This window comes from Pteropus vampyrus, unplaced genomic scaffold (assembly GCF_000151845.1).
Source record: "Pteropus vampyrus isolate Shadow unplaced genomic scaffold, Pvam_2.0 Scaffold195, whole genome shotgun sequence".
In the NCBI taxonomy this organism is placed as follows: Eukaryota; Metazoa; Chordata; class Mammalia; order Chiroptera; family Pteropodidae; genus Pteropus; species Pteropus vampyrus.
The window spans coordinates 3,543,999-3,569,776 of NW_011888976.1; the positions used below are offsets into that span (position 1 = coordinate 3,543,999).

The 25,778-nt window shown below is 41.8% G+C and overlaps 1 protein-coding gene and 1 pseudogene across 1 annotated transcript in view; both read right to left on the reverse strand.

The window, feature by feature from the left end:
- The window catches only part of LOC105299866 (voltage-dependent calcium channel subunit alpha-2/delta-3), a gene marked incomplete at its 5' end in the record, with an annotated part of 177,260 nt that overhangs the window by 50,839 nt on the left and 100,643 nt on the right, over positions 1-25,778 (reverse strand). The window contains 4 exons of the mRNA XM_023537645.1: positions 8,665-8,720; positions 10,245-10,297; positions 12,924-12,999; positions 25,682-25,752. Coding sequence (XP_023393413.1) covers positions 8,665-8,720; positions 10,245-10,297; positions 12,924-12,999; positions 25,682-25,752 — 256 coding nt within the window. The remainder of the gene's footprint in view (positions 1-8,664; positions 8,721-10,244; positions 10,298-12,923; positions 13,000-25,681; positions 25,753-25,778) is intronic.
- Positions 8,240-8,358, reverse strand: LOC111746615 (annotated as a pseudogene).

Sequence of the window (25,778 nt, forward strand, 5' to 3'; positions counted from 1 at the left end):
TGCTGCTTTTAAGATTCTTTCCTTGTATTTAACCTTTGGCATTTTAATTATGATATGTCTTGGTGTGGGTCCCTTTGGGTTCCTGGTGTTTGGGACTCTTTGAGCTCCCTGTTGTTTCATGTCTATTTCTTTCACCAGGTTAGGGAAGTTTTCTATCATTATTTCTTCAAATAGCTTTTCAATATCTTGTTTTTTTCCAGTACCCCTATGACAAAGATATTTTTACCTTTAATAGTGTCTCATAGTCTCCTTAAATTATTATTATAGTCTTGGCTTTTTTTTTCTTGACATTCCGATTCAGTGTTCTTGGCTTTCCCATCCTCTATATAGGTCATTTATTCTCTTCTTTATTCACTCTATTTATTCCATTTAATATACTTCTCATCTCTGTGTTCTTCATTTCTGACTGGTTCCCTTTTATAATTTCCATTTCCATTTTTATGTTTTTTATCTCTTTGTTAAAGTTCTCACTAAACTCATCTACACTTCCCATAAGTTCATCAAAGATCTTTAATAACTAGAGTTTTGAACTTCGAATCTGTTAGATTGCTTGACTTCATTATTTCTGGATCTCTGTTCTGTTTTTACACATGGTTTCTGCTTCTTTGTCTTCCCATTTTGGCTGCCTTTCTGTGTCTGTTTCTATGTACTAAACAAAGCTCTTAAGTCTCCTATGTCTTATTAGTGTGGCTTTGTGTGGTTGGCGTCAAGTGGCACAATCCTGAGAGGGGTTTAGCTGCGGGCCAAGTTTAGCCCCAGCCTGTGAACCTCCAAAGCCACCTGTTAAGATTCAGCAAGCAATCCCCAGGTGCTGTGCTTATAGTTGCCTCAAAAGTCCACACCAGAAACCGAGGCCAGCTGCCTCCAGTGTGAGTCTAGGTGCTACTCAGCAAGGGGCACCTGACTAAGCAAGGACACACCTGATTGTTGCTTGGGTGGGGCCGCGAGTTGGGGGAGTTTCAGGGAATCATCTAGGCAGAGTGACGTGTTTTCCAGTTTGATGACGTCACCACTATGGTGGCACTGAGTCTGCACACTGGGAGTGGGGAGGGTTCAACAGAGGATACCACCAGCATTTCTATACAGAGTGAGTCTCCACTCAGCCTTCACTCCAACAACTCAGTTTCCCCCTGAAAGCCGAACCAGTGCCGAAGCAGGTCCGTCACTGTGAAAGTCCACTCGTGGACATGGCCCCTTTAAGAGGTGTCTGCAGCTGCCAGCTACTACTGCCATAGCCTCTGTCCCACTCAGCTGCTAGGGGCCGAGCAGCCTTGTGTCCTCGCCCTGTCCTACTTTCCGCCATTGCAGGGTGATTTCTTAGTTCTCGCTCTAGTTGTATGGCTTTTTCATCTAGATCCCAGGCAATTTTCCTTGCTGTCTGCTCCTTGTTTCTGTCACAACTTTAATTTGATCGCCAGAGGGATGAATAGAGCCTCTATCATCTATGCCATTTTTTTTTTCTGACCTCGATTTCAGATGAGTTTTTAATCTTTCTACACTGTAGTGTCCTCATCCGTACATGGGAATAACAATATCAACCTCACATGGTTGTTTGAGGGTCAAATGAATTGAAACAGAAAGTGGCTGGCACATTGCAAGTGCAGCCTAAGTGCCTATGCTTACTGCCACTGACCTCTACTGCCCGTGTTATCTCATCGACTCTCCAGACTGTTCGCCTTTTCAAGCTATTTCTTTTTGGTTAGAAAAAGCAAGCAGATGGCTGCTTCCCTGCCTCCTGACTCCACTAATGGTACAGGGCTGGCAGTTGTCATGCTCCCAAAGGGCTAGGTCCCAAACACTGTCTGTCCCCATGTGCCCTGCAGTGCTAGCTCATAGGAAGCATATATGCTTGTTGAATAAATGAATAATTCTCCTGAATGGTGTTTTTTAGGCAAACAAAATGGACAAAGGAAATGTGAGCATCTCAGTCCCTAATGGCAAATTGCCTGCCTTCAGGGGAAAGGCAAGGTGAGTTTAGGTGGCCCAAGCCATACGCTAATAACATAGAGAGGGGATTGGTGGGAATATCATTTTCTTCCCAGTTATTTCCCAATGCCTCTGGTTTTGTCAGGAGGACCTCTTTGTTTGATGCCAGGGGGTTTCTATCATCTTTGTTTCATTTGCTCTTCTCTTTTTAACCTTGGGATGTCAAACACAAATACCTTGAGGTATTTGGCTACAATTTGGTAAAACTTTTTATATTCCCCATTCTCATTTTTACAATTAATTTTTCTGTACAGCAAATGATATTGACTTTCGATTTGGGAAGCTTCTTTTTAGTATTTACATTATTTAATTGTCAAAAAATGAGTCAGATTAAATGAAATAAAGATTAAATCAACAGCATAGATTATGAGTGGATATGGCACAAACATACAGATAGCATATAATAACCTAATGATAGTAACAACTACATTTATTTAGAAATCACTATGTGCCAGATGATGTTCTGCTTTACATGGATTAATTTATTTAACGGTTAAGCAAGAAAAAAAAAAAAAAAAAACCTATGAGGTAGAAATGATTGTTATCTCTGTTTTGCAGATTAGTGAATGGACGCGAGGACTGGGGAAATTGCCCAAATTCATCCAGTGAGTATGTGGCAGAGCTAAAATTTGAACTTGGGCTATCTGGCTCCAGCACATATATATCTAACTGCTCTGTGAAGTTTGGCCAATAAACGAATGGAAGAAAGGTCTTAAGGGCAGGCTGAGATAGGCAGCACACGTGATTTAATAAGCCCGATAATTGCACCATCTCTAATTCTAATTGTCTGGACCCAGATACAATGGAATGAGTCCAACAAGTTCAATGGTGAGACTAATTTGGCTCTGATCTTTTCTGGAGATGAAATTTTTGTTCCTTGACAATTGCAGGGCACTCATACTGATGTGGTGATAGACTGTTGTGTCTATTTGCTATATGACTATAGATTGGCTGGAGGTTGCTTTATGTGCTTTTGTGAAACACAAATTATCATATAAGACCAGGGCTGCATTTAATGTAAATAACATGGTTTATTATGAAGCTCTTTCTTTGTCTGGTGTACTATGAAAAAAATCACATATATTTGCCAGTCATTACTATTTTTCTATGGAATTTCAAATCAATGACTAAGTCTTCCCGCGATCTAATGAGTACTGTTTTAACTCCTAGGCATTTAAAATTCATTATCTTCCAAAGGTGTAGGTACACAAGGATCATAGAGCTCAGCTAGGCTGATTCTTTCCTTTTCCAGAAGGGAAAGTTAGGTTTCAGAAAGCAGATATAGCCTGTCTTGAGCACCACAAGGGAGTGACTAATCACCATGACCATTGTTTGCTTAAATAGCAAAACCACCACCACCACCACCCTCACAAACAATATTCACTGAGTGCTTACCACACACCGAACATCATGCTAGACTCTTTGCTCGGATGAAATCCTCACCATCACACAGCAATCAAGGCCCTATTGCTATCATGCTTTACATATGAAGAAACTAAGATGCTTGCCCCAAGTCACACTGCTGTTAAGTGCTGAAGCCCAGGTCCACAATGGGGTGGTCACATCCAGAGCCTACACTCTTTGCCATCCACTGCTCTCCTCTTACCCCAGTTACACTGGAGGTGCAAGCTGAAGCCGCCGTGACTTATCACTCACTCACAATGAAACACCCACACAACTGAATATCTTTAATTTTCCCTTAGCAACAAATGTCCCTGATGAGAATAACTGACTTGGGTTCACAGTAATTATGTGCAGACAATTGGGAATGAATAGAGTTGCCATTTGAAAAGCTTTCCTCTTCTTTTGTCTTTGTGAATGCACCCCCATTCATAACCGGGTGCCAGCAAGCTCCATTCTCTTTGTGCAACTTCGCCAAAATGATACCTTTGTGATAATTGAGCAGAAATGGGCTTCCACAGTCCCCTTCACTAAGGAAATGAAGCAGATAAACAGTGTAATTATGGATTCCATTTTTAGCTAAACAAAGATGTATGTCTCAGCTCAGAGTCTTTATCTGGTGAGGGAAGAGAAAATTTAGAATAGAGAAACTTTGCAAGTCGATATAGTTATGGTGCGTGAAACTTTTCTCTCCTTACACTGGGTCCAAGGTTTACATTTACATTTAACGTGTGTTCACTTTGGGAGCTCATATACATTTACATCTAACAAAGATATCCAGGTGAGAGCAGCCCCACAGATGAGTTTATTCACCCTCAGTTGACTCAGTTTCTTCATCTCCAAAATGGAAAAAGTCATAATCATGCACAGTAGAGAGCATTAGGCCTGAATGTGACAATTCATGTGCGACAGCCTGCTTGACATGAGGGCTCAGAGAAGGCCAGCCGTCTAGCTGAGGTGGCGGGTCTTGGTTTAGGTCTGAGCCCATTATCTATTAGCTGTCTGACTTAGGTGCCTCAGAAGATTCAGTAACAAATTCTGGCAGTCCCAACCTCTCAGGTATGTTGAAGGGATCTGAAGATAATCTAGTGCCAGCACTCTGGAAATGGGAAAATGCTACATATAGGTACACCATGTATCAATGATATAAATATCTGACAATGTCTTTCTGCAGTCTGTAGGGAAAAGGTCTCATACTGTGGCAGTGGAGTGAGATGACTTGGATTTACCTATTAAAGGATCTTTTTATAGAGCTTCCTCAAACAGAAATGGAGAAATGAAGCACCATATTATTCTCCTAAGCTAAAATTTTGTCCGCTGTTGGTCCTGGTGGACAGAAAAGCAGGGGAGAGGGGATATGAAATTTCAGAATGAGAACCTTGCTGAGTGTCTGTAACCATCAATGAGGGCAAAGACTGTACCCTCTGTCCTTGTCCATCATCACCTACCCTATACTCCTGGGCCTACACCAGGGATCCCCCCACAGTGGCGCCACAGCAGGGCCCTCATATCCGCGGGTTTGCATTTTGTGGTTTCAGTTACCCGTGGTCGACTGTGGTCCAAAAACACGAAATAGAAAATTTCAGAATTAAACAATTCTTAAGTCTTAAATTGCATGCCATTCTGAGTAGTGTGATGAAATCTCACACTGTTCATCTTCATCCCCCCTGAGACATGAATCATCCCTTTGTCTTGTACATCCATACTGGATACGCTACCTACCCACTAGCCACTTAGTAGCCATTGTAGTTACCACAGACACCACATTTACATAACGTTTATTATAGTATATTGTAACAATTGTTCTATATTATTAGTTATTGTTAATCTCTTAATGTGCCTAATTTATAAATTCAAATTTATCACAGGTATGTATGTATAGGAAAAAACAGCGTATTTAGGGTTTGGAACTATTCACAGTTTCAGGCATCTGTCAGGGGTCTTGAAACATATACCCTGCAGATAAGGGAGGAATATTCTATTGACATTTTGAGTCAGATAATTCTTTTTCAGCCGCTTTGTGTTATAGGATGTTTAGTGGCTTCCCTGATCTCTATCCCCATTCTCAGTTGTGATAACCAAAAATGTCCCCAGAAGTTGTGATCACCCATGGGCGGCAAGATCACCCCAGGTGGAAAACTATTGGTTTAAATAAAGATTATTGTAGCTGGTATTCAACAGAGGCTCAAAAATTAATCGTCAAATCCAAAGGACCAGAACAAGGGTGTGGCCAGATGCCTGTGGTGGCAGGTAATGGGGAAGGAAAAGCAGGCCCAGGTGAGAATGAGGGAAGTCGGAATGGGGATTGGCATGAAGAAGGAAGGCATCCTTCCTTCATCATCTTGTTCACCATCGAAGTCCCTCAGTCAGGGATGGGCAGGCATACCAGTGTGAAGAAGAATGCCAAAAACTAAACCACTGAAGATAACTAGCCTGCTGCCGTCAACATGGAGTACACTCCAACCAGCCAGCCTTAGCCAAAAGAAAACAAAACCAAAAAACTTGAAACAACCCACAACCACCCAAAACGTGAGTACCGCCTGCCAGGCGTGGAGCACTTGCTCTGTGCCATGTCATGCACATGGGCTTTGCACACATTGTTTAATTCATCTCCCACAACCCCATCATGTTATCTGTTGACCAATGAGGAAACCAAAGCCCAGAGAGACCAAACGATTTGCCCAGAACCTCACAGTTCAAGTGGCAGAGGAAGGCTGCCTGACTCCAAAGCCATAGCACTTAATCTCTAGGTGGTGAAACAGCCATTCTAGCCTCCCTGAGCACAAAGTCTGATTCCACAGGAGTGGTAATTTGTCCCCAGGAACTGTTGCTGCGGAGAGAACAGCCACTTAACCAACTTGTAATCCATTTTCTTAGCCTCTATTAATCTTTCCACTTCCTTTTCTCTCTTTTAATCTCATTTACCATTTTTTAAACCTCTAATAATAAAATTGTGGAAAAGCTAATCAAATAAGAAAAGCAAATAAAAAAAAGATATAGAAAGCACACACTTAGTACGTTCCTTCTCACCTCTCCTTTTCAAATCATGTGCACTTTTAAACAAAAGCAGGTTCATGCCGTAAGTAAATTTTTCTTTGGGGTACATGACAGCCCTATCTGTTTATTGACTCCCCATTAGCTATACTGATTGCTGATCCTTCTTGCCTCATATACTCCTCCTCCACCATCAGATGCTTTTTTTGGAGTAGATACAGCTCTGTATATATTTTTTATTATATTACTTAATTTCATGAGTATTTCTGGTTTTGATAAAAAGTTTTCAGAAACGGAATCTTTAAAAAAATTTTCTGTGCCTTTCTGTGGATGGGCTGTAATTTATTTTAAAACATCCTCATTGTTCATCATTTAAAGAGTTACCAGTGTTTGCAATCTTAAATTCCCTGGTGATGATCACCCTGTCATAGAACCCTTTGTTCCCATCTCAGTTTATTTCCTTAGGCTATATTTCTCGATGTGGGATTATGGGTACTCGCTGTCATTCAAAGATGGTACGAACCCAGTGAGAAGGGGCAAGAATACCTGGAGGGTCACCAGGATAGTGTGCGTGTGGATGAAAGTAGAGCATCTGGGTCTGGTCCACTGAGCTGTCAGCTTCCCAGGACAGAGCCAACCTTCAACATACTTAGATCATGTTCTCCGTTATCAGTGGCTGCTCCATGCAAGCGTATGCATGCATGGAACTCTCTGCCTATGTTGCTCTGTCTCGTAGTCTAACTAACAAGAAATTAGTGAGTTCCTGAATTTAGGCAAAATAGGTCTATTTGTAAGATACAAAGCTATGATGGCAGCGACTATAATGGTGATACCTGACAACAGAAAGATGTGTTAGGGTATTTAGCAAACAGAGATTGACACCCACTAGGCACTAAGTGCCAGTTAGGTGCTCAGGGATAAAAATGGTTAAGACACAGCTCCTGCTATCGAGAAATTCTAGTGTAGTGTGAAACAAACAACTGTGGCAATAGTGGTGTGGAAGAGCTGAGAAAGATGTGAGCTGACTGAGAGAGAAGCAAGAAGGAAATGATGCTAATTCTTCCTGGGAGAACTGAGGGAATTCTCAGGGATTGGGATCTTAGAGGAAGAGAGAGGGAATGTCGGACAAATATATCCAGCACGTGGGGGAATGCTGCTACATTACTAATCTACCTCTTTTTAAATAACACATAATTTAAAAAATAATAATTGTAGTGGTCTGCTCGTATCTGGTATCTCAGGTAAAAAAAAAAAGAAAAAGTCAACATGAATAAATGCACAAAGGAAAGAAAGAGCAGAATGTATCTGAGAAACAAAGAGTGACTGAACAGGCAGGGAGATGCCTGAGAGACAACTCTCATTAAAAAGCACTGGTTTTGTAGGCCAGGGGGACTCAACTATTTATTCATCACTGTTGTGGTCCACACTATCACCACCATTATCATGAATTAATTACAGCTACCATTTTTTGAAAGCTTCCAGTCCCTGTGCTCAGCATATAGCATGATCTATCTCATCATTACATACACACGTGCGCATGCACACACACAAGTGATAGGAGATAAATATTATTTATTATTTTCCTATTTTGCTTACTGTGGGAAAACTGTGCCTTGCCCAGATCAGCTAACTTGCCAGAGGCTAATCTTGGAGCCAGGACTCAAATCCATACTGATCTAACTCTACAACTCATGCCTCTGAGAGTTTCTACTAATTATTCCTCAAATCATTAAAGGTTTTTGGGCAGGAAAAGTAATATTACAAGGTTTATATTTTATGACGGTGATTCTTAAAAAAAAAAAAAGAGTAACTATCTCTTCATTCAGTCTGAAAAAGGCAATGTGTCTGTCTCCTTTAACGCCTACAGCACCTGGTAATCCTAGGTGGTCTCCCATCCAAGTACTAACCAGGCCCAACACTGCTTAGCTTCAGAGATCAGACGAGATCCGGCATGTTCAGGGTGGCATGGCCGTTGTCTCTTTTAGATTTTTGCTCCATTCATGAGTTTTTTGAAGACTTCACCTGTTTAATGCATAACCTCAAAGTCTTAGTTTAGGAAACAGGTCAAAGTATATATTCAACATGGGCTGAATGAAGCTCTGGGAATTTTTGTCTGACTGGCTGGTGCTGCACTTAGCACAAAGAATGCCTTTTGCTGACTGAGCTGAAAAATCATCACTTTGTCCTGGGTAATTTTATGCAAGCACATCCCTGATGAAAAGAAGCCAGTGAACCCAGGGCTTATCACTCTGAGCTAGGAAATAGAAACCAGTTGCTGCTTACCTTTAGCTGTCATATCTGAGTGCCACCAGCTGCAGAGGTTAAATTCCACCAGGAACCTAAACGGGTGATGGAAAGCCCAATGTTACCTGGTTATCCACACCCTGAATAGAACAGTGAGGTCCTATTATTCGGTAATGCTCAACCCCGTTTGAAAGAATAACATCACGATCTGGAGATATCAACATGGTTAGTTCGGTTACCAGTGAATTTTTACTGGGCTTTATCTTATTTACGATAGGCTATTTTATCAACAATGCCAGCCGAGCCATGAAATCAGATTCACCTAGACTTAAGGACTCTGCTGAGAAATATCCTGCTTTCTAGGCAGAAATAGTTTCTAGTTGCCGTCTGAACCCATAGTAAAAATTCAACTTCTAAAGGGCTTCTTCTGCCTTGGTTCAGAAATACAAATAGAATATTCTCTACTGGATTATGATCTGCAGTAATAAAGGGTGTTTTCAAAATTTATACTGTAATGCAAACTCTTTAGCCATGTTTGTGACTGTGTGTGTGTATGTGTGTGTGTGTGTGTATGTGTGTGTAGGGACAGATGGGACAAACCTCTCTTTATGAAAGTATGCCATGATGCAAATTTTAAAAAAATTAAAATTTTTCTGTTGTTCATAAAGAATGCAAAAGTAATATAAATCATCCTCCAAATTAATGAGACAGACCAAAACATGGCCATTTCTTTTTTCAGATACTTGGTTACATTCTCTAGCAATTCACTCTCAATCAAAATCCCACTATTATCCATTACTGTATTTTGTCTCATATATATACAAAACTTACTCCCCACTTGAATTTATAACTGTGGTAAATTAATACGTTACATTAACATAATAGAGAAGAAGATGTCTATTCATCAATGTCTGTTCATCAAATGATTTCTTTCTTAAATTCAAAGAACTGGAAACTTAATGGGGAAAATAAAAATAAGAGTTTGGTGTAGCTCGAATGATCTGGTTCCCAAGTCCATCCATGGACACCCTCTCTTTTGTGTGACACGGTGTTTCGGTGATGCGTCCAATAGCTCATCTGGAAGTCAAGCCTTTCATCTTTGTGCCATTTTAAGTCTGACCCAAGTCACAGATGCATTCAACACCCTCTGAACAGGACCAAAAATCGACAGGGTAAACAATTAAATCACACCTTGAAAAGCCCCCAGCCCCTGGCCCATGACTACACAGGCCCTATTCCTATATATGGCAAGACATTCGAAGTAGCACAGTGGACAGCCCCGGCAATTTGTTCTTCTGACCACAGCCCACCCAGGCAGCATTAAAAACAGCCAGAAATCTATGTTAAATTTAACAGTAACCACAATAAATAAATTTAGTTTGTGTATTGCAAGCTGTTAGTCTGCTAAACAATTACATAAGGGCATAAGCAGTGACCATGAATAACTTAATAAAAGATAATTTTTTGGTCTCAACATTCAATATTTTGAGATTTTTAATGAGGTTATTCAGAGTATTATGAATCAGTTATTGAAAACATGAAGCAGAGACTCTCAATTCACTTAATAATACAAAAGAAAAGAATAATAGTTTTTTTAAAAATGGAACAATTGTACTTACAAGACAAATTCTGTCATTATCCATTTTACTGCAGCAAGGAAGGCATTATAAGGCTGAACAGAAGAATTCAGTTCATTAAAAAAAAATGTATCACACACAACATTTTTGGTTTAACTTAAGGCTTTACATAAAGACAATGTTATTCTTTTAGAGAGATTGATATCATGTTAAAAAACAGTGAAGCTCTAGCTGAAAGAAGAAAATGGTTGGATACTATATCCCAAAACTAACATTTTAAAACTTTGAACTCCCCTGTAGTAAGATGTGATTTACAAGTAAAATAAACATGATCTAATACAGGGGTTATCTCTGGGAGGAAAAAGGAAGTTCAGCAAAGGATGCTTAAACCTTTACCCTCTAGGGGCTAATATTTCACAGCTTAATGCTGAGGGGCTGGAATCTTATAACTAATTTCAAATGGTAATTTACAGGGCTGCCTCTCAGAAAGGTGATTCTCTGTTCTCCATCACTGTATGTCATTCATTGAAATAAGCAAAAATTGCATATATTTGATTTTAATGTTGTCCATGAATTATGTATGATTCAAGCTGCCTTTTCTCACACTTACATATTTAGACTTGAAAAAAAAATGATAACCATATAAACATGTGATTTTATCCTTACAGAAAATCTCCTTCACTCTATAAAAGAAGGCATTGACAGCTTGATCTTTATTTCAGAATATTTTAATTAAAAAAAGCAGTTGGATTGTTTACTCTGTGATATTTCCTATGTGGATAATTCAATTTCCTGATTCTGGAAAATACCAAGTCCCCCCTCAGTTAGTTCTTTGTACCTAGGTATGCCAGATATGTGAGTGGCGGGCAGATTTGAGAGACAGGCAATGACACTGGCAAAGCCCAGGCTCCAGCTGGCAAGTCCAGAAAAATCTCAGAACCTTTCATGGTTCCATTTAGGTATCAGAGAACTGAAATGCCATATCTTGGTTTCTTAAGTGATGGCTGCTTAATCCTACCTTCTGAGCATTTTGATGGTAAGGACTAGTGCTAGGAATGGGGGACTATTAATCAGTTTTAAATAAAACAAGAACCAATTTTTATACCCTTAACCATTCTTGAAACTTCCCTATTTCAAGCCAGTAGGTAAACAGAACAATAATAAAACTCTACAGGGGTTACTAGTAGCCCACCCAGATTTCAGATGCATCTCTTGCTCTGATTTGACTGAGTGAATCGCCATAATTTCCTGAATCGCAGGGCCCTCAGGATTAGGGTCAGATAAGGATGTGAACAATTAACTATTTCTAAAACCAAATGCAATCTTGTAGCGCTGTGGGTTTTGCCATTAAGATTCTTGATCCTTAGGGCTTGAAAAATAATCATCTTTCTTTCAAAATGACCCAGGTGGTCAGACCATGGGACAGTTCTGCATCTCTATACCTGCTGGGATGGGTAGTGACATTTCAGTGGTCCTCGGTAGTGTGAGTCTGAGAGAGGACAGAATGAATAAGGAGATTAAGGAGGTTCTGAAAGGGGAGAGGGGCAGACACTGGGGCAGCTCTCCCAGAGGCCAGGAGAAAAGGCACTCAAGCATTTCCTGCCAGACACTGGCTCAATGTATGGATAAACAAAGGGATTATGTAAATACAGGATTAACAAATTTAAATACACATTATCATTCAGAAGGGTAAAGCCATTGAGCTTTTAAGCCTAATGATGAAAACATACCTTGGGAACATTTTAAGTCTGGAAATACTCATGCTAAGATTAGGGAAGTTGAGTTTGAAAAGACAGGTTGATTCTCACTAAAAAGCAGTATTTTTTTTAAAAAAAATGTCAAATTCTTAGTTCCTAGTTGCCTCTCAGATATTTTCTAGCTCTGAATCATTTCTTGTTCTCTTAGTGTAGGAGAACTGTGTTAAATACTTGGTTTTTAAATAATCCCCTCACAAGATCCTATATCTGCAAATGAGAAGGTGTGTATGTTTTAAAACCATAATGACTCTTAAATTTTGTTTCAAACCAAATTTTAGGATAACTTTTTGGAATTTACAAAATAATAACACATAAGGGTTATATTTATACATATATGCCAGACTATACTGGAGTATCTATATCTGGGTTTTTGTTTTTGTTTTGTATGTGTGTTTTCAAATCATTGCTTGCACATTGTAAATTATATTTTTAAACTGAGAGTAAATTATAGCAGTTATTGGCATTCAGAAAGTCATTTTCTAATGCTACCAAAGTTAAACCGATTGATCCTCAACTCTGACATCAGCCATGGAAGCGGTTTCAGGGAGAATGCTGCGGAAACAAAGCAGCAGTATGATTAGGATGGAGAACCTATGATCGAAATGTGAATTTGTTCATAGGCTAACAGCTCTATTACAAACCGAAAGGAAGATTTCTGTTGAACCAAACCAAATTCTCTTTTATATAAAGAATAAGAGAATCCATAAAACTTCTCCTTTTTTCTATCCATCAAAAGAGGGCTGCTGCATTACTCCATCAGAGACTTTAGATCTGTTTGCCATTCATATAATCACTAAATTTGGGTTTAAACAGAAGTGACTTTTCTTAACCAGGAAAATCAAGAAATACTTTCAAACACTCATGGTTTTGAAAAAGATGACTTGACTGCCCCAAAGGAGAAGACACACTCATACACAGAGACAGAAACATACAGTTGTTTTCTGGGTGAATGTACTGTACTTACATCCAGTAGACCATGGGCACCATCGCTGCTCTCCTTGTTGGCTCTGCACATGGCTTGATAGTCATAAAGGGTAATTCTACAGGAAAGAATGGAAAGGAGCTTCACTAATATGGGAAATGCAGAAACCAAAAGATGGTGGGGACCAGCAAGGTGAACAGTTAAGTTACTAATACTACTATCGAGTGCAGCGGTGACTTGTAAATACAGACCTAACAAGAATGATAAACCAGTAAAGGGGTCCAGTGAAGTTTTGCCACTCCAAAATGTGCCTTTTGAGATATTGATTTTAAGCTGGTTGTTAAGAAACAAAAAACTCAGAGGGAACCTTCGACCTCCTCCCCCTTCCTGCCTGAAGGAATTCAGATAAAAAGGCCTGTTTTAGGAAGGGTATTTTAGCATATCCAACATAGCCTATTTGAGTTAGGTATGGTGGACAGGAAGGATCCATGCAGAAATTTGTTCTGCAGGGGTGATCCTCTGTCTCATTGTCTCTGGGTTGCCCAGCAGGAATTTGTTTGTAAAGTGTTCCCTCTTTCTTGTCTACCTGTGAATTACCCACTTCCCCTTTAAAATTCCAGACTCTTGACCCTTCTCGTGTGTCCAGAATGACTTATAAACCTCAACTGCCCAAGGCATCATGGGTCACATTCTTAGAGACCCCCGAATCTACATATAAACTTTGGACATTTTCTCCTGTTAACCTGTCTCTGTCAATTTGATTATTAGCCCAGCTAGTAGAATTTAGAAGGTGAGAGAAAAATTCTATTTTTTTCCGCCTCCACACCAGGAACGCAGTAAAGTCCAGGACTGGAGACACAATCAGAAACAGCTCAAAATTGTTCTATTTTGTTTAACGAGATCCTGAGTTGTTTTTTGGAGACAGCACTTCAAAACCACAAGTTATGCAGCTGAAGCATGTGCAGAGGAGAGAACTTTGACCTCCACCTGCACCTGGAACCAAAGTCTCCACACCCCAACCAGCCACCCCACCAAACCAAAGGACTGGGACATAACTGGAAGTTGAACACTGGAACCCTTTCAGAAGCAGAGGGTCTGTTGCCAGGAAGATCCTGTGTTGACGCCCTTACTAAAAATGACCACGTTCCGAGGCCTCCGATTAAAACTTGCCCCGCCAGTGCTTCTGCATACCAGTTCTCCCTGTACCTTTAGAAATCCTCCCTGAACCCTGGATTGGGGAGTTTGGGATTTTGAGCATTAGCCTCCCATTCTCCTGGGTGGCACCATTCATAATAAAATAGCCAATCTTTCTCCACTCCGATTCTCGGTGTTTAGCATTTGGCTCTCGGTGTTTAGCGTCAGGTAGACAGAGTCTCTCTAGTCTGCACCACTTGGAACTTGAAGAATGAAGGAAATAAAGGTATCGTAGTGGAAAGAAAAGAAGGAGAAAATCCTCAGAATGATGAAACAGTCGTTTTGGGTTGACAAGGATGATCTGCATGGACCAGGATACTCCAAAGGGAATATGCTGTTCTGAACTGCATTCTGGGCCCGGGATGGAATCTACCTTGGCCATGGCTCCAAGGTCAAGGAAAGCTGGGGAAGGCCACTTTGGACTAAGGAATGGAAGGATCCTCTGTCTCTCTCAAGCACTAGGAGACACGCTTGGACCAAGATAAGCCCAGCACTTTGATGATTTGTTGGAAACCAGCTGGCTCATTGGTTCTAATTCTCATGCCCCACTACCAGAACCATTATAGTGAGTGTACTTTTACTTTCTAAACCTGCAGTTTATGAAACAATGGGCATTTTTTTCCTCCTTAATGAAAGAAGTATAGCTTTGTCCCAATTATGAGCCTTAGTCAGTTGCAAAAAAAAAAAAATGTCCTACTTTAAAATTGTTCCAGATATTCTAATTTCTCATTGACAATTTTACAAAGTAAAAGAGAATAATAGTTTCTGGTAGCAAGTTAACAGCTTTTAGATGGAGCAAACACCTTATCCCAAAGGAGACATGCATTCCATCCTTCCCCTCAGCTCTCCTTCCCACTATTCCAGGCACCCCAAAGGAGAGACACTTTAGAGTCCAGCCTGAGTTACATAACAGTTGCCAGATGATATGTTAACACTGCAATACTACATGAACGCCTACGTGACTGGAAGGAATTTTCCCCGCAGGAATTCCTTTCTAGAATAATACAATGCTTAATGTGGAGCATACTTAATGCTGTGCTGGGAATGAACAACCAGCCAAGTATCTGGCTCGGGGAAGTCCCCAAACAAACTTCTCACAGAAATTACTGACACAGCCCTGACAGTAACCCAGCCACAGAATCAACGGCAGACCACAATGGACAACTCTAATCGGTCCCTGACTGACCCACTGTGCCACAGCCTACAGACTCATCCAGGGGATTTCTACAGAGGACCCAGGAAGGGCTTTCGAGGATTTGGCAAGAATTATGGTAGGCGTCATTCTTTTCACACTGCCCCACTCTGTCCGCAGCTGACATGTGGGCCAGAGCTGGGTGAGAGGCAACATGGGTTGAGTTTCCGGTTGTAGATGTGAATATAGTTTGGCCTTGATTTTAAAGTTTGGTTCTGCCATTAATCTAGGGTGAAATCTTGAGCAGGTTGCTTACCTTTTACTGAGGCTTCATTTTCTCACCTATAAAATGACTCACAGAGATGTTCTGAGATTTAAATGGTCAGGCCTATGAAAGTATGTAGTGTGCTAGGCCTGGTATGATCCTTATGACAGAAGCCCTAATTTTGTTCTTTGTTAGAGTATGAGTTGTTAAAACTACACTGTTCCCAAAGGCTCAAGTGACACATGGCAGTGTGACCTACTGGTTAAAATGCCAGCTTTGAAGTCAGTGACACCTGAGTTTACATCCTAATTCATTTACTTATTAAATATATATATATTTTTTACCTTCTTTGTGCCTCAGTTTCCTCATTTGTAAAATGGTGAGAATAGTGGCTACTTTATAGGGTGGACGTGATGATTAACTGAGGTTACATATGTGTTGCATTTAGCACAATGCATAATACAGAAGAAACACTCAACAGAAGGCAGGGTTGTGGCTACCGTTATAATTTATTAGTTTGGTTTTCATTGCCATTATTAATTAATGGGGGTGGCGTTTAAGACAATGAGAATTGACTCAGGCCTTACCCAGCTGGTTGAAAGATGGACAGGACTTCTGGTTTTCTTTAGCTCATTGGCACATATGATATACTGTAAAATTCACACATTACTACAGTACAAGTAATCTTCAGAATCTGTACTGGGGCTATCAAAAGATGATGCAGGAACTTCTATTCATGGGTTTCTTAGCTGAGGACCATGATAACAACAGCTGATGTCTGATGAACTCTATTCAGCAACCATATGCAAGGTACTCTTCTAAACATGTCCCTACGAGATAGATTCTAATCATCCCCATTTTACAGAGAGGCAGAGGAGAGGCAAATCAAGTCTCAGCCAGCCTAAACAATGTGCTTAATTTCACATACCTAACAAGTGGCAGAACCAGAATTAGATGAGGGCCAAGCTGCACACATCTCACTCTGCCTTCTGCTCAGTAGCAGGTTCTGACATATTCTAGGAAATGCATAGAATCCAGCCCTATGCCCCATCCCAGAGTCTTACTGGGCAGCAAGTGCTGTCCAATATAAAGTCTCAGAATCAATGTTCAGAATCAACTTTCAACCCAAGCTGAAGGGCTGTTGTGGGGTCACTAGGCCAGTCTGGGCCAGCTGGCCGGGCTAGTGAGAGCCTCTTGCCATGGCAACCGCCCTGACGGACAGATGGCAGGAAGCTCAGGATTCTCCTGGGATCACTTTCAAAGGCTGCAGTTTACATGTTGGGGCCAAACTCAGTTGCTCTGTGGCAGCCTCCAGGCCAGGGCATCTGCCTTTCCTTTCACCAGGAGGCTCTCCTGATACCATTGCCACTGGGGGGTTACAAAACAAGTCTTCCCCGTCTTCTCCACGCTTAGCTTTAACTAGACATTGAGGAAAGAGAGACTTCCAGATCATTACTCTTTCTGAAATGATTTTGTTACTGTTTTAAATAACTCCATTTTGTGGCTACCTGTATCCTGTTTGGCTGATTATAGTTAAAGAACATGATAATTGCCTGCTTTCGTTCACCTCTGAAATAAGCCCTGAGCATTGTGCCCAGCCCAAGATTGGTGCTGTGCTGCTGCCCTCAGCAGGGGGAGTTTATTCCTGTGTCGATAGCGTGCCTTAATCTTCGTGACATCACCACCAGAGTTTATCCTTAGCATCTCTGTGCTCCCCAGACAGTTCTCTTTGAAACTTTGAGAGAAGGCAGATATGGCTTCTGAAGAAGAAACTCAAAGCAATGCCAACAAAGCCAGGGCAACCCAACGTGCTGCTGTACCAGAGAGAGACTTAGGTGATTGGGCCATGACATTAGGACTTGTTTAAAGCCATTTTACTGATTCTGCTCTTTTCCAACTCGACAAAAATCACGACCAAGAACAATATTCCTTCTAAAAATTAGAAGGTCGAATTTCAAAGGCACGATGAGTTCAGCTACTTTAGACTTGTTAGTTCCTAGGAACCAGTATTTATTAAACACCTACTATGTGCCCATGAGGCCAGGAAGCCCATAACGACTCAGTGAATTAGCTCACTTTGTCTAAATAGTTTGTCTAAAAAACAAACTTGACACAGCTTACTGTTTGTAAATACAGCCCTAAAAGCAGGTCAGGGAGGCATTTGACACAGAGACCCACTGTGGGACATATTTCAGCCATTTTAAATCTAAAATTATGAGAAGCAAAGTGACTCACTAGGGTAGCATGCAAAAATATGTATTCTTTGTTGAGCTATACAATGTGTTCTCTGGGGCAGCTTTCAATTTGTAAGCCATAGGGCACACAGTAGGAACACAGAAAATTCTCGACAGAGGGACTGTAGCCATAGGAAGCCTTATTCGTTTTTTTACCTCTCAGAAAGCCGGGAAAGTGGAAAGCTCAATCTTTTGATCTGAGTGCTAACAGAAGATCCAAAGGTGCTCTGCCTTCTCTCCTTTTTGCATCCGTAGCCATGTCACTCCACAGTAACTTCTCACAGAAACTGCACTGTCCTTGAAGATCATCGCAGCATATCTAACACAGCAGAGGTGGCAAGTTTGCACGACCTTGGCCCTGCTGCTTTGAATGCTCCGACTGCAAATCACTAAAACAAATCTAGTCTGAACACCTATCATTAGCAGAACACCCATCATTAGCAGAGAACAGCATCATGTGGCTGCACTGGCCTGGAGCCCAGTGCATGGAGTACTGGGGCCGCTCAGGGTCCAGTGCAGAAACGGAGAGGCGAGCCGTGAGAAAAGCCTCACTCATTCTACAGATTAAGCAAAGGGTCTATCAGCACCAAATGCTTTTCACTGACAGGTGCTGATAATATAAAAAAATAAAGCTGCAGATACTAATCACATTGGCGTCTCATCCAGGTAATAAAAGCAGTAACAGTAAGAAATAGTCAATTACTTTCTGCCAGCAATGTAGGCATTATTTCTGATGTCAAGGGCATGGTACGTTTCATAGGAGAGGAAATGAATGCTCAGAAGATGAAGTCACTGCTCCAAGGTTATTACAGCACTGCCGAGTGGAGGGGCTGGGATTTCAACCTACGTCACTTGTTCTTTAAAGCTGTGCATTTAAACTGCTTCCCAAGCATGGAGTCCCACTAGATATCCTGCTTCTTAGGGTCTTATGGGGATAGGTCTCAGCAGAAGAATCTGGAAAATGGGATGTAAACTTACTCTCAATTCCTAAGACCACTTGTGAGCATACCAGTTGGCATTTGTTCAAAATAGCAATTCCCAACCCTGCCTGTCCTTTAGAATCACTGGGGGGAACTTAAAAAAAATTTCATATACATGCTGAGGTCCAGGCATCATCCCTCCTCCCAAGATTTCATTGGTCAGGGTTGGCCCTGGAAAGCCTAAGGAGCTTCCAGCATCAGAATCACCTGTGTCTCCACGCTGAGCAGAACACTGGCCTCCCAGCCACACCAGCTTCAATGTTAGGTCAAAGGATAACATGAATGGGTGCCGGGAGGTGCACCTATTCGGCAGCTTGTTTGCCCATTCGTCTGCCCCTTCCATGAAAATTATCTTTATTTGGTAAACCAAAGGAGAAAACGGAATCATGATTAATACCACATAGAAAAGATTAAATTTCATTTGCTTCTTTGAGTAAGAAATGCAAGGAAATGGCTGAATTCTGCTTGGGGAATGAGTTAATACAAAATCCATTTGAGGCCCGAAACTTGGAGGCTGGAGGAGCTTCCTGGGCTCTGCCAAGCGCGGGAAGCCGTGTCTACCATTCACAGCAACTGTACCAAGGTAATGCCAGTGCGGCACTTAGCACAGTGTGGGGCTCATAACTGCGGCTCCGTACACCAGTCCATAAGGGTGCCAGCATTGCCATTGTTGCTACTAGCCGAACCCAGTGGGTGTTACTGAGTATTCCTGCTTTCATTGCTTGGGATCAGGCACCAGGGACAGATGAGTTAGATGGTGGCTATTTAGATGGTGAACATTTCTGTTCAGGACTACACTGGTCATGTGGGGCATGGGGGACACTGGGAGTGGTGAACACAGCCACATCTCTGGAATGTTTTCAGAGTGGATTTCACAGGGGCGACAACATGAGGCCCCAAAATTAGTATTTTCAGACTTCCTTCACGTAAAAGAGAAAGACTCATATTCTTTAACCCCTTGTTATATTGCAATTTCCTATTATTTCTAGTAGAACTTGCTACTAACTGATATATTAGACTCCCGGTTTGATTGAGAAACTTTCTTTTGCTATCTCTTGAAGCAAAACAAGCATGAATGTGAAAAAATATCTCTGCAGAATATACTTTTGTCTACTCCAACTATGGGAAAAGATGAGCGGTGATTAACAGACCACGGTCTGCAATCTGGAAACCAAGAGTCATGAGTTCAAACTTCATCTTCCTCCCTCACTGCTGTGGGTGAACTTGGACAAAAAATAAAATAAAATGCTTGGAAAAAAAATAAAATAAAATGTTTGAGCCTCCACTTCCAGTCTGTCTTTTGTCAAGTGGAAATAATGATAGTAGTTACTTCATGGAGTTGTTATGGGGATTAATTAAGGTAATGCAAGTAAACTGCTTGAAGTAATGGCCTGTAGTTAGTATTCAATAAATCAGACATGCTATAATCATGATGCAGTTGAGGGCAGCTATTGTTATTGTTGTCACCGGGCATCGTCAAGTAGCAGCTTTCGAATTTTAAAGAGTGGTCCATTGGAATCTCCACATCTCTGCACTCCAGAAAGTTTGGCCCAGAAACACAATTGTCCAAACCAATCTGTCTTTTTCTTCCCTTCAACACCACCTTTGACTTCTGTGGCCACGGTCAGGTCCACAGGAAGCCAAGAAGCCATTACATTCATAACCTAAGTTGTTGAGTACTAGACATCAGTAGGGCAGTCGGCATTGAAGGAGAGCAGACATCTACATAAGAGACTTCTCTTTGAACACTCTCTAGACTCCAAGGCCAGGGCATTCACAGAAATGCAATGTGATTACCAAGGGCAGGAAAAGCTCCTTGTCACCCACGGTCGTGCCAGGGCAGTTCCATCATACCGAGACAGAAGTACAAATGGCCCCACTCTTGAATTCTACCTGATGTGTCACCCTTCTAGAGAGGCTATTTAAATAGCAGAAGGACCCACACGAGGAATTCTACACAAGTCAACTATGTTAATGAATGTGTGTGGGATGAGGAGAGGAGGACATTCCCCAGGCTCCACGGGGAACATATAAATGGTCTTGAGGGGTGAGAGCTCAGGCATGCTGCACCAAGCACAAAACAAACAATCCAGAACGAAACAGAAAAGACACAGCCAAGAGAGACAGGAACTATCAGTAGCTCCCAAAGTAGAAACAAATTATTAGCAAACAGTCCCGTTTCTCTGTAAGCCAAAGGCCAGGTGTGCCCCTTTGGTCTTTCCTTCCTCAAGCTTAATTAGATAGACAAAGAACAAGGGAAGACCCCTTGGCAGAGAACACAAGAATGTTTGCTAGAAGCGTGCATTATTCCATTTAACCCTCACTTGCAGATATATGAATAATTCTTCAGTTCTATTTTGCTGCAGAGAAAAGTAAAATTTAGTGAGTTAAAGCTGCCAAATTTCAGGCAGTAACAAAGTGTGCAGCATCTAGACTGGTACCCAGATACTTTCGACTTAGTATTTCTTGACCCTAGTTAAGTACGAGAATCAAGTGGATGCTTTTAAAAAGCATCAATGCCTGGGCTTCGTCCTCAGAAGAACTGAATATGAATCTCTTGGAGTGCAGCCCCAGCATTCACCGAAAAGCTTTCCAAGAGATGCTAGCAGAGGCCAGGCCCATAGGCCCACCCGCAAGGCTGTGCTGTGGAGGAAACTGCTGTGCAGTGACCACCTTTGGGGGAGGGAGGGGGGCGTCATTAGTGACTAAAAGAAGTACATATTCAAAAAAAATCTCAGTCTTTTGGAGCTCTTATGCAAGAACTAATCTTACGTCCTGTTTGCAATAGTTTTGTAATTTGTAAAGCATTTTCACATATCTTTGTTTTAGTTGATTCTCACGAAATCCCCTGAGGTACCAATTTTGGTGACTAAAAAACTGAGGCTCAAAGAGACCGAGGAATCTGTCCAAGACCGCATGGTGGCGATTCTCACGCTCAACTTGAATCTCCTTATTTCAAGTCCAGTGTATCACAGAGGCCCTATCGGGAAGCTTGAATACTCTCCCATGTCTGGCTATATATATTTTTTCACTTTTTCCTGGATATTTGACATTGACTTTGCATCACTGGGGGCAAGGAAGGTGGGAGAATAAATGAATTCTAATAAGAATATCTTGGAACTAGGTTTTCTCTCACTAGTTGTAAGAGGGGCGGCATCATTGCTGGTGGGCACCACAGAGCGTGGATGTTAAGAAATATGAATGTAAGGCTCTTGCCAGACACGAACAAGAGCGAAACAGAGAAAGAGCTAAAATGAAAAACCCTAAATGAGTCATTACTCAGGGAGTCCACTTACTTCCTATGATAAGAATGAAAAAATATTTGAAGCTCTCTGTTTGAAACACAAAAAGGCTGACCAGGCATATAGTATCGTATGAGAAAACACGTGAAGCCTGGGAATGTGGCTTGGTTCAACGATTTATCAACTTCAGCTGAAAGAAATCTGGGTGATCTTATCACTCAGCTGGCCTCCCATCCTGAAAGTTCTGTTTGTCCAGATAAGACACTGCTGAGACGACCTCTTCCTTGGCTGTCCTTCATTTCTCAAACAGAACTGAAGGAAGCTCCACGGACTATACCATGCTATCGTACACAGAACCAGGTCCAGCGCAGGAGCTAGAAAATTCTCTCTGGGCCCAGACTGCAGGATGTTTGAAACGAGCTCTGTTACACAGAGACTTGGGGGCAAGTTGTTAACCTTTCTAAACCTCATTATTTCCATCTATAAAATGAGTATATTTACACCCAGGGTCGGCTTCATGGGCACACAGCCTGTGTATTTGCACAGAACCCTGCACTTAGAAGGGCCCCATGCTTGGTTCAATGCTCTGCTGTCGCTGTCTTGAAATTCTTGACACTTTTTGAACAAAGGGCTCTGCATGTTCATTCTGCACTGTGCCCCACAGATTGTACAGCTGGTCTTGTTCATAACTGTTTTCACAGAGTTGTCAAAAAGGACTGCAAGGGGTAAGACCTGTCAGGTGACACCAAGGCCTGGTGCATGGAAGGTGCTCGGGGAAGGTAGCCATGATGATTATGATTTTCATACTGCTGTAGTGACTGGTATGTTTTCTGGCCCCTGGATGCTACATCAGGTGCAAGCCGGGTAGATAGGGTCAAGTCAGAGACTCAGCTAAAGCGACCAAGAGTGACCATTCTGTCTCTTAGATCGTTCGCCCATGCTGCTGCAGAGCTTTCTCAACGCTCCCTCAAGTTGGCCATTTGTTCACACAGATCAGTGGCTTTCTTTCTCTTCAATGTGGCACTGCAGATGTGGAAGTGGATGTTCTTTCCCTCTGATGTCACTGCTCAGTAGAATGGCTGTCAGGTCACCAGGCAAGTGGCCAAACAATCCACTGCTACGCAGGCAAGTGTCAGAGAGAGGCAGCAAGTACGGAGCAGAGAGGGAGACAAAAAAGGAGGTTGATAAAGGGAGGCAGTATCCTTCTCTTTGAGCTCTGTCTTTCTAGGTGTAGGGTTTTTATACACGAAACTCATTTTTTAGGACGTGGTCTAAGCAGATCAAATCAAAAACTTTGTGTCACCCTGGCACTGATCAAGATACTGGGATCAGAGGTCATCTCAGTGAACCGTTCCCGAGCTTTACCTGGGTTCAGCCGTGTCGCCAGAGCAACTCAGCCTCCATGTATCTTGTGTTTGGGATTGAGGCTCAGTTTAACATGGTGCATGACTCCTGTCCCAGAGCACTGTCAGTTACTTCTGGGTACATTCTTTCAGTGCTTCTGAAATACAGATCTCTTCACAAAAAGACTGTCAACCTATGCTGTGAGTAAGCACTGCATGCTGGAAAGGGCAAGGGCTTGAAGGTCTGATTTCGAAAAGGACTGCAGGACCCAAATACTGGAGACCCCATCATCAAGTGTCCTGGGAAGCCTGTTGTGAGAAGTGTGAATGCTGAAGAAGCACTACCTGGTGCCAAGCAGAAAGCAAAGCCAAGACTAAGCAAAGATCCACAACCACAAAAGTCACAGCAGCAGCTAGCAATTATTGAGCCCTTAATATATGCCAGGCACTGTGTAAGAACTTTATGCTTATTATTATCTCATTAACTCTGACAGCAACCCATGGAAGTAATTATTATTATCATCTTCATTTTCCCCATAAGAAAACCAAAGTTTGGAGAGGTAACCTGACTTATTTTCAGTCATGCAGCAAGGAAATGTCAGAGCCAGGATTTGAACCCAATCCATCTGACTCTAAAACCCAGACTCTCCTTGCTCTCCTGGCCTCAGGGAGGGGGGCCCTTCAAAGAGGCCCGGGAGATTTGTCAACTAACTCCCAGATGACAGCAGTTGCTGTTAAAATAGAGAAAAGCCCCCTGCCCTTCCCTTTCTTCAAAATGTTAGCTACTCTCATAGTAAAAAGAAAGTTCTAGATTCACGCCAGCCATTTTTCACTCACGATAAGGAGACTAGGATTTTAAAATTCCACTACAACCTTTTTTTTTCTCCCACCAAACTGTTTAAAAGAAATATCCAAGAGGGAAAAAGAAAGAAAAAAAAAGATTTTGTTAAAGAAGTTGAAAAATATGCTTTCAAATGAGAAACATGTGTGTGATTATTCTTCATCTTTTGTCTCTCCCCCCACCCAAACTCCAAGTTGAAAACAAGCTAACATGATACAAATGTATACATCCACATAAAGATATGAAAAACTAGAGGTGCCCTGGATGGCAGACAATCCAGAAGCTGTCCCGGGAAGCTTTAGAAAGTCCAGGAAAACTCCACAGTAACCCAAGCCCAGTTCCAAGCAGTTTTCAAGCATATGTACAATGACTACTGGCAAAAAAGTTAAAAACTGTGGTTGAATTTGAAAAAGGGAATTGAGCAGGAGTGAACACTCCTGCTACAGGCAGGCCTGAGAACAAGTGTGTCAGAGATTGCAGAAGTGCTGAAGTTAAGCCAACTTTTTTTTATACCATTTCTTTATTCCCTCCTTCTGGCACAAACAAGCTATGGAATCTCAAAAATTGGGTCATCATTTTTGAATTCCGTGCTTTCAGCACAGTGCTCAGTTGGTCTTGTTGACTGGCTTAAAAGTCTGATTTCCTGAGCTAACACTTCCTGGCCATTCAGCTGCAGGAGAGCAATAAACTGGGAGACTGCCTTTCCCACTGGCAGCCGACATGCAATGGTTCTTGCAGGCAAGCCGAGGTCCATCCTTGTATTTCCTGCTATTACATATTTAACAGCATCAAATATGCCCATGAAAGAACCACTTCAAAGGCTGCCATTTCCTGGGAAGCCAAGAGAAGGGAGACAGGTTGACTCCTGGAGGACATTCCTGGCATCCTGATTTCATAGGGTGATGGCTTTTCCCGTAGGCCTTGGTGCTCCTAAGAACATGCCTGGCCCTCCCCGGAGGGACACAGTGAGGAAGGTGTCCTATACGAGCTTCACTTAGGGTCAGTGAGAGCTCTCAGGACCCGGTTGAGTAGTACATGTCACCAGTGGAATTTGGCAACATCTTGGTTTTCTTCTAGCAGCAGATGTAAATTTACCTCCATTTGGGAGCAGGTGTTGAGACCTTTCACTTGATTTTCTAAAATTATATCAACGAGTCCCTAAATATCACTTTCCATCCCTGATTTCCAGATTTCAAGCAAGCGTCCCTGGTTTGTCAATGTGAGACAAAATACACTCCTCCCGCTGACCAGGTGAAAACGTGTTTCCTGCTCTTCTGCAGTCACTCGTTTGAGACTGACATTAACTGTGTCCCAGTGCAGGCTCCAACTTCAATATTGGCCTCCAATAAACTCTATGCTGGGTGAGCAGGAAACTCATTGTGAGCTGTGGTTCTAAGACTCTTAACACTCATGCAAGAGGAATCAAATTTCAGTGAGATCTTCTGGAGCACAACACAAGTACAAACCAGCCATGGGGTCAAGTCTGGGCTTGCTTTATTTGACCTTGGTTTGTTTTATTTTATTTAGGCAAACTTTCTCGGAGGGCGCAGAGGACCATAAAATCCTTACCTTTTAAAGGAGCCCATTGTTAACAATTTGTTCATCACAGCTCCCTCGACCTCACCAAAAAAGTCTCCAGTCTGTGAGGAAGAAAAGAAGACTCATG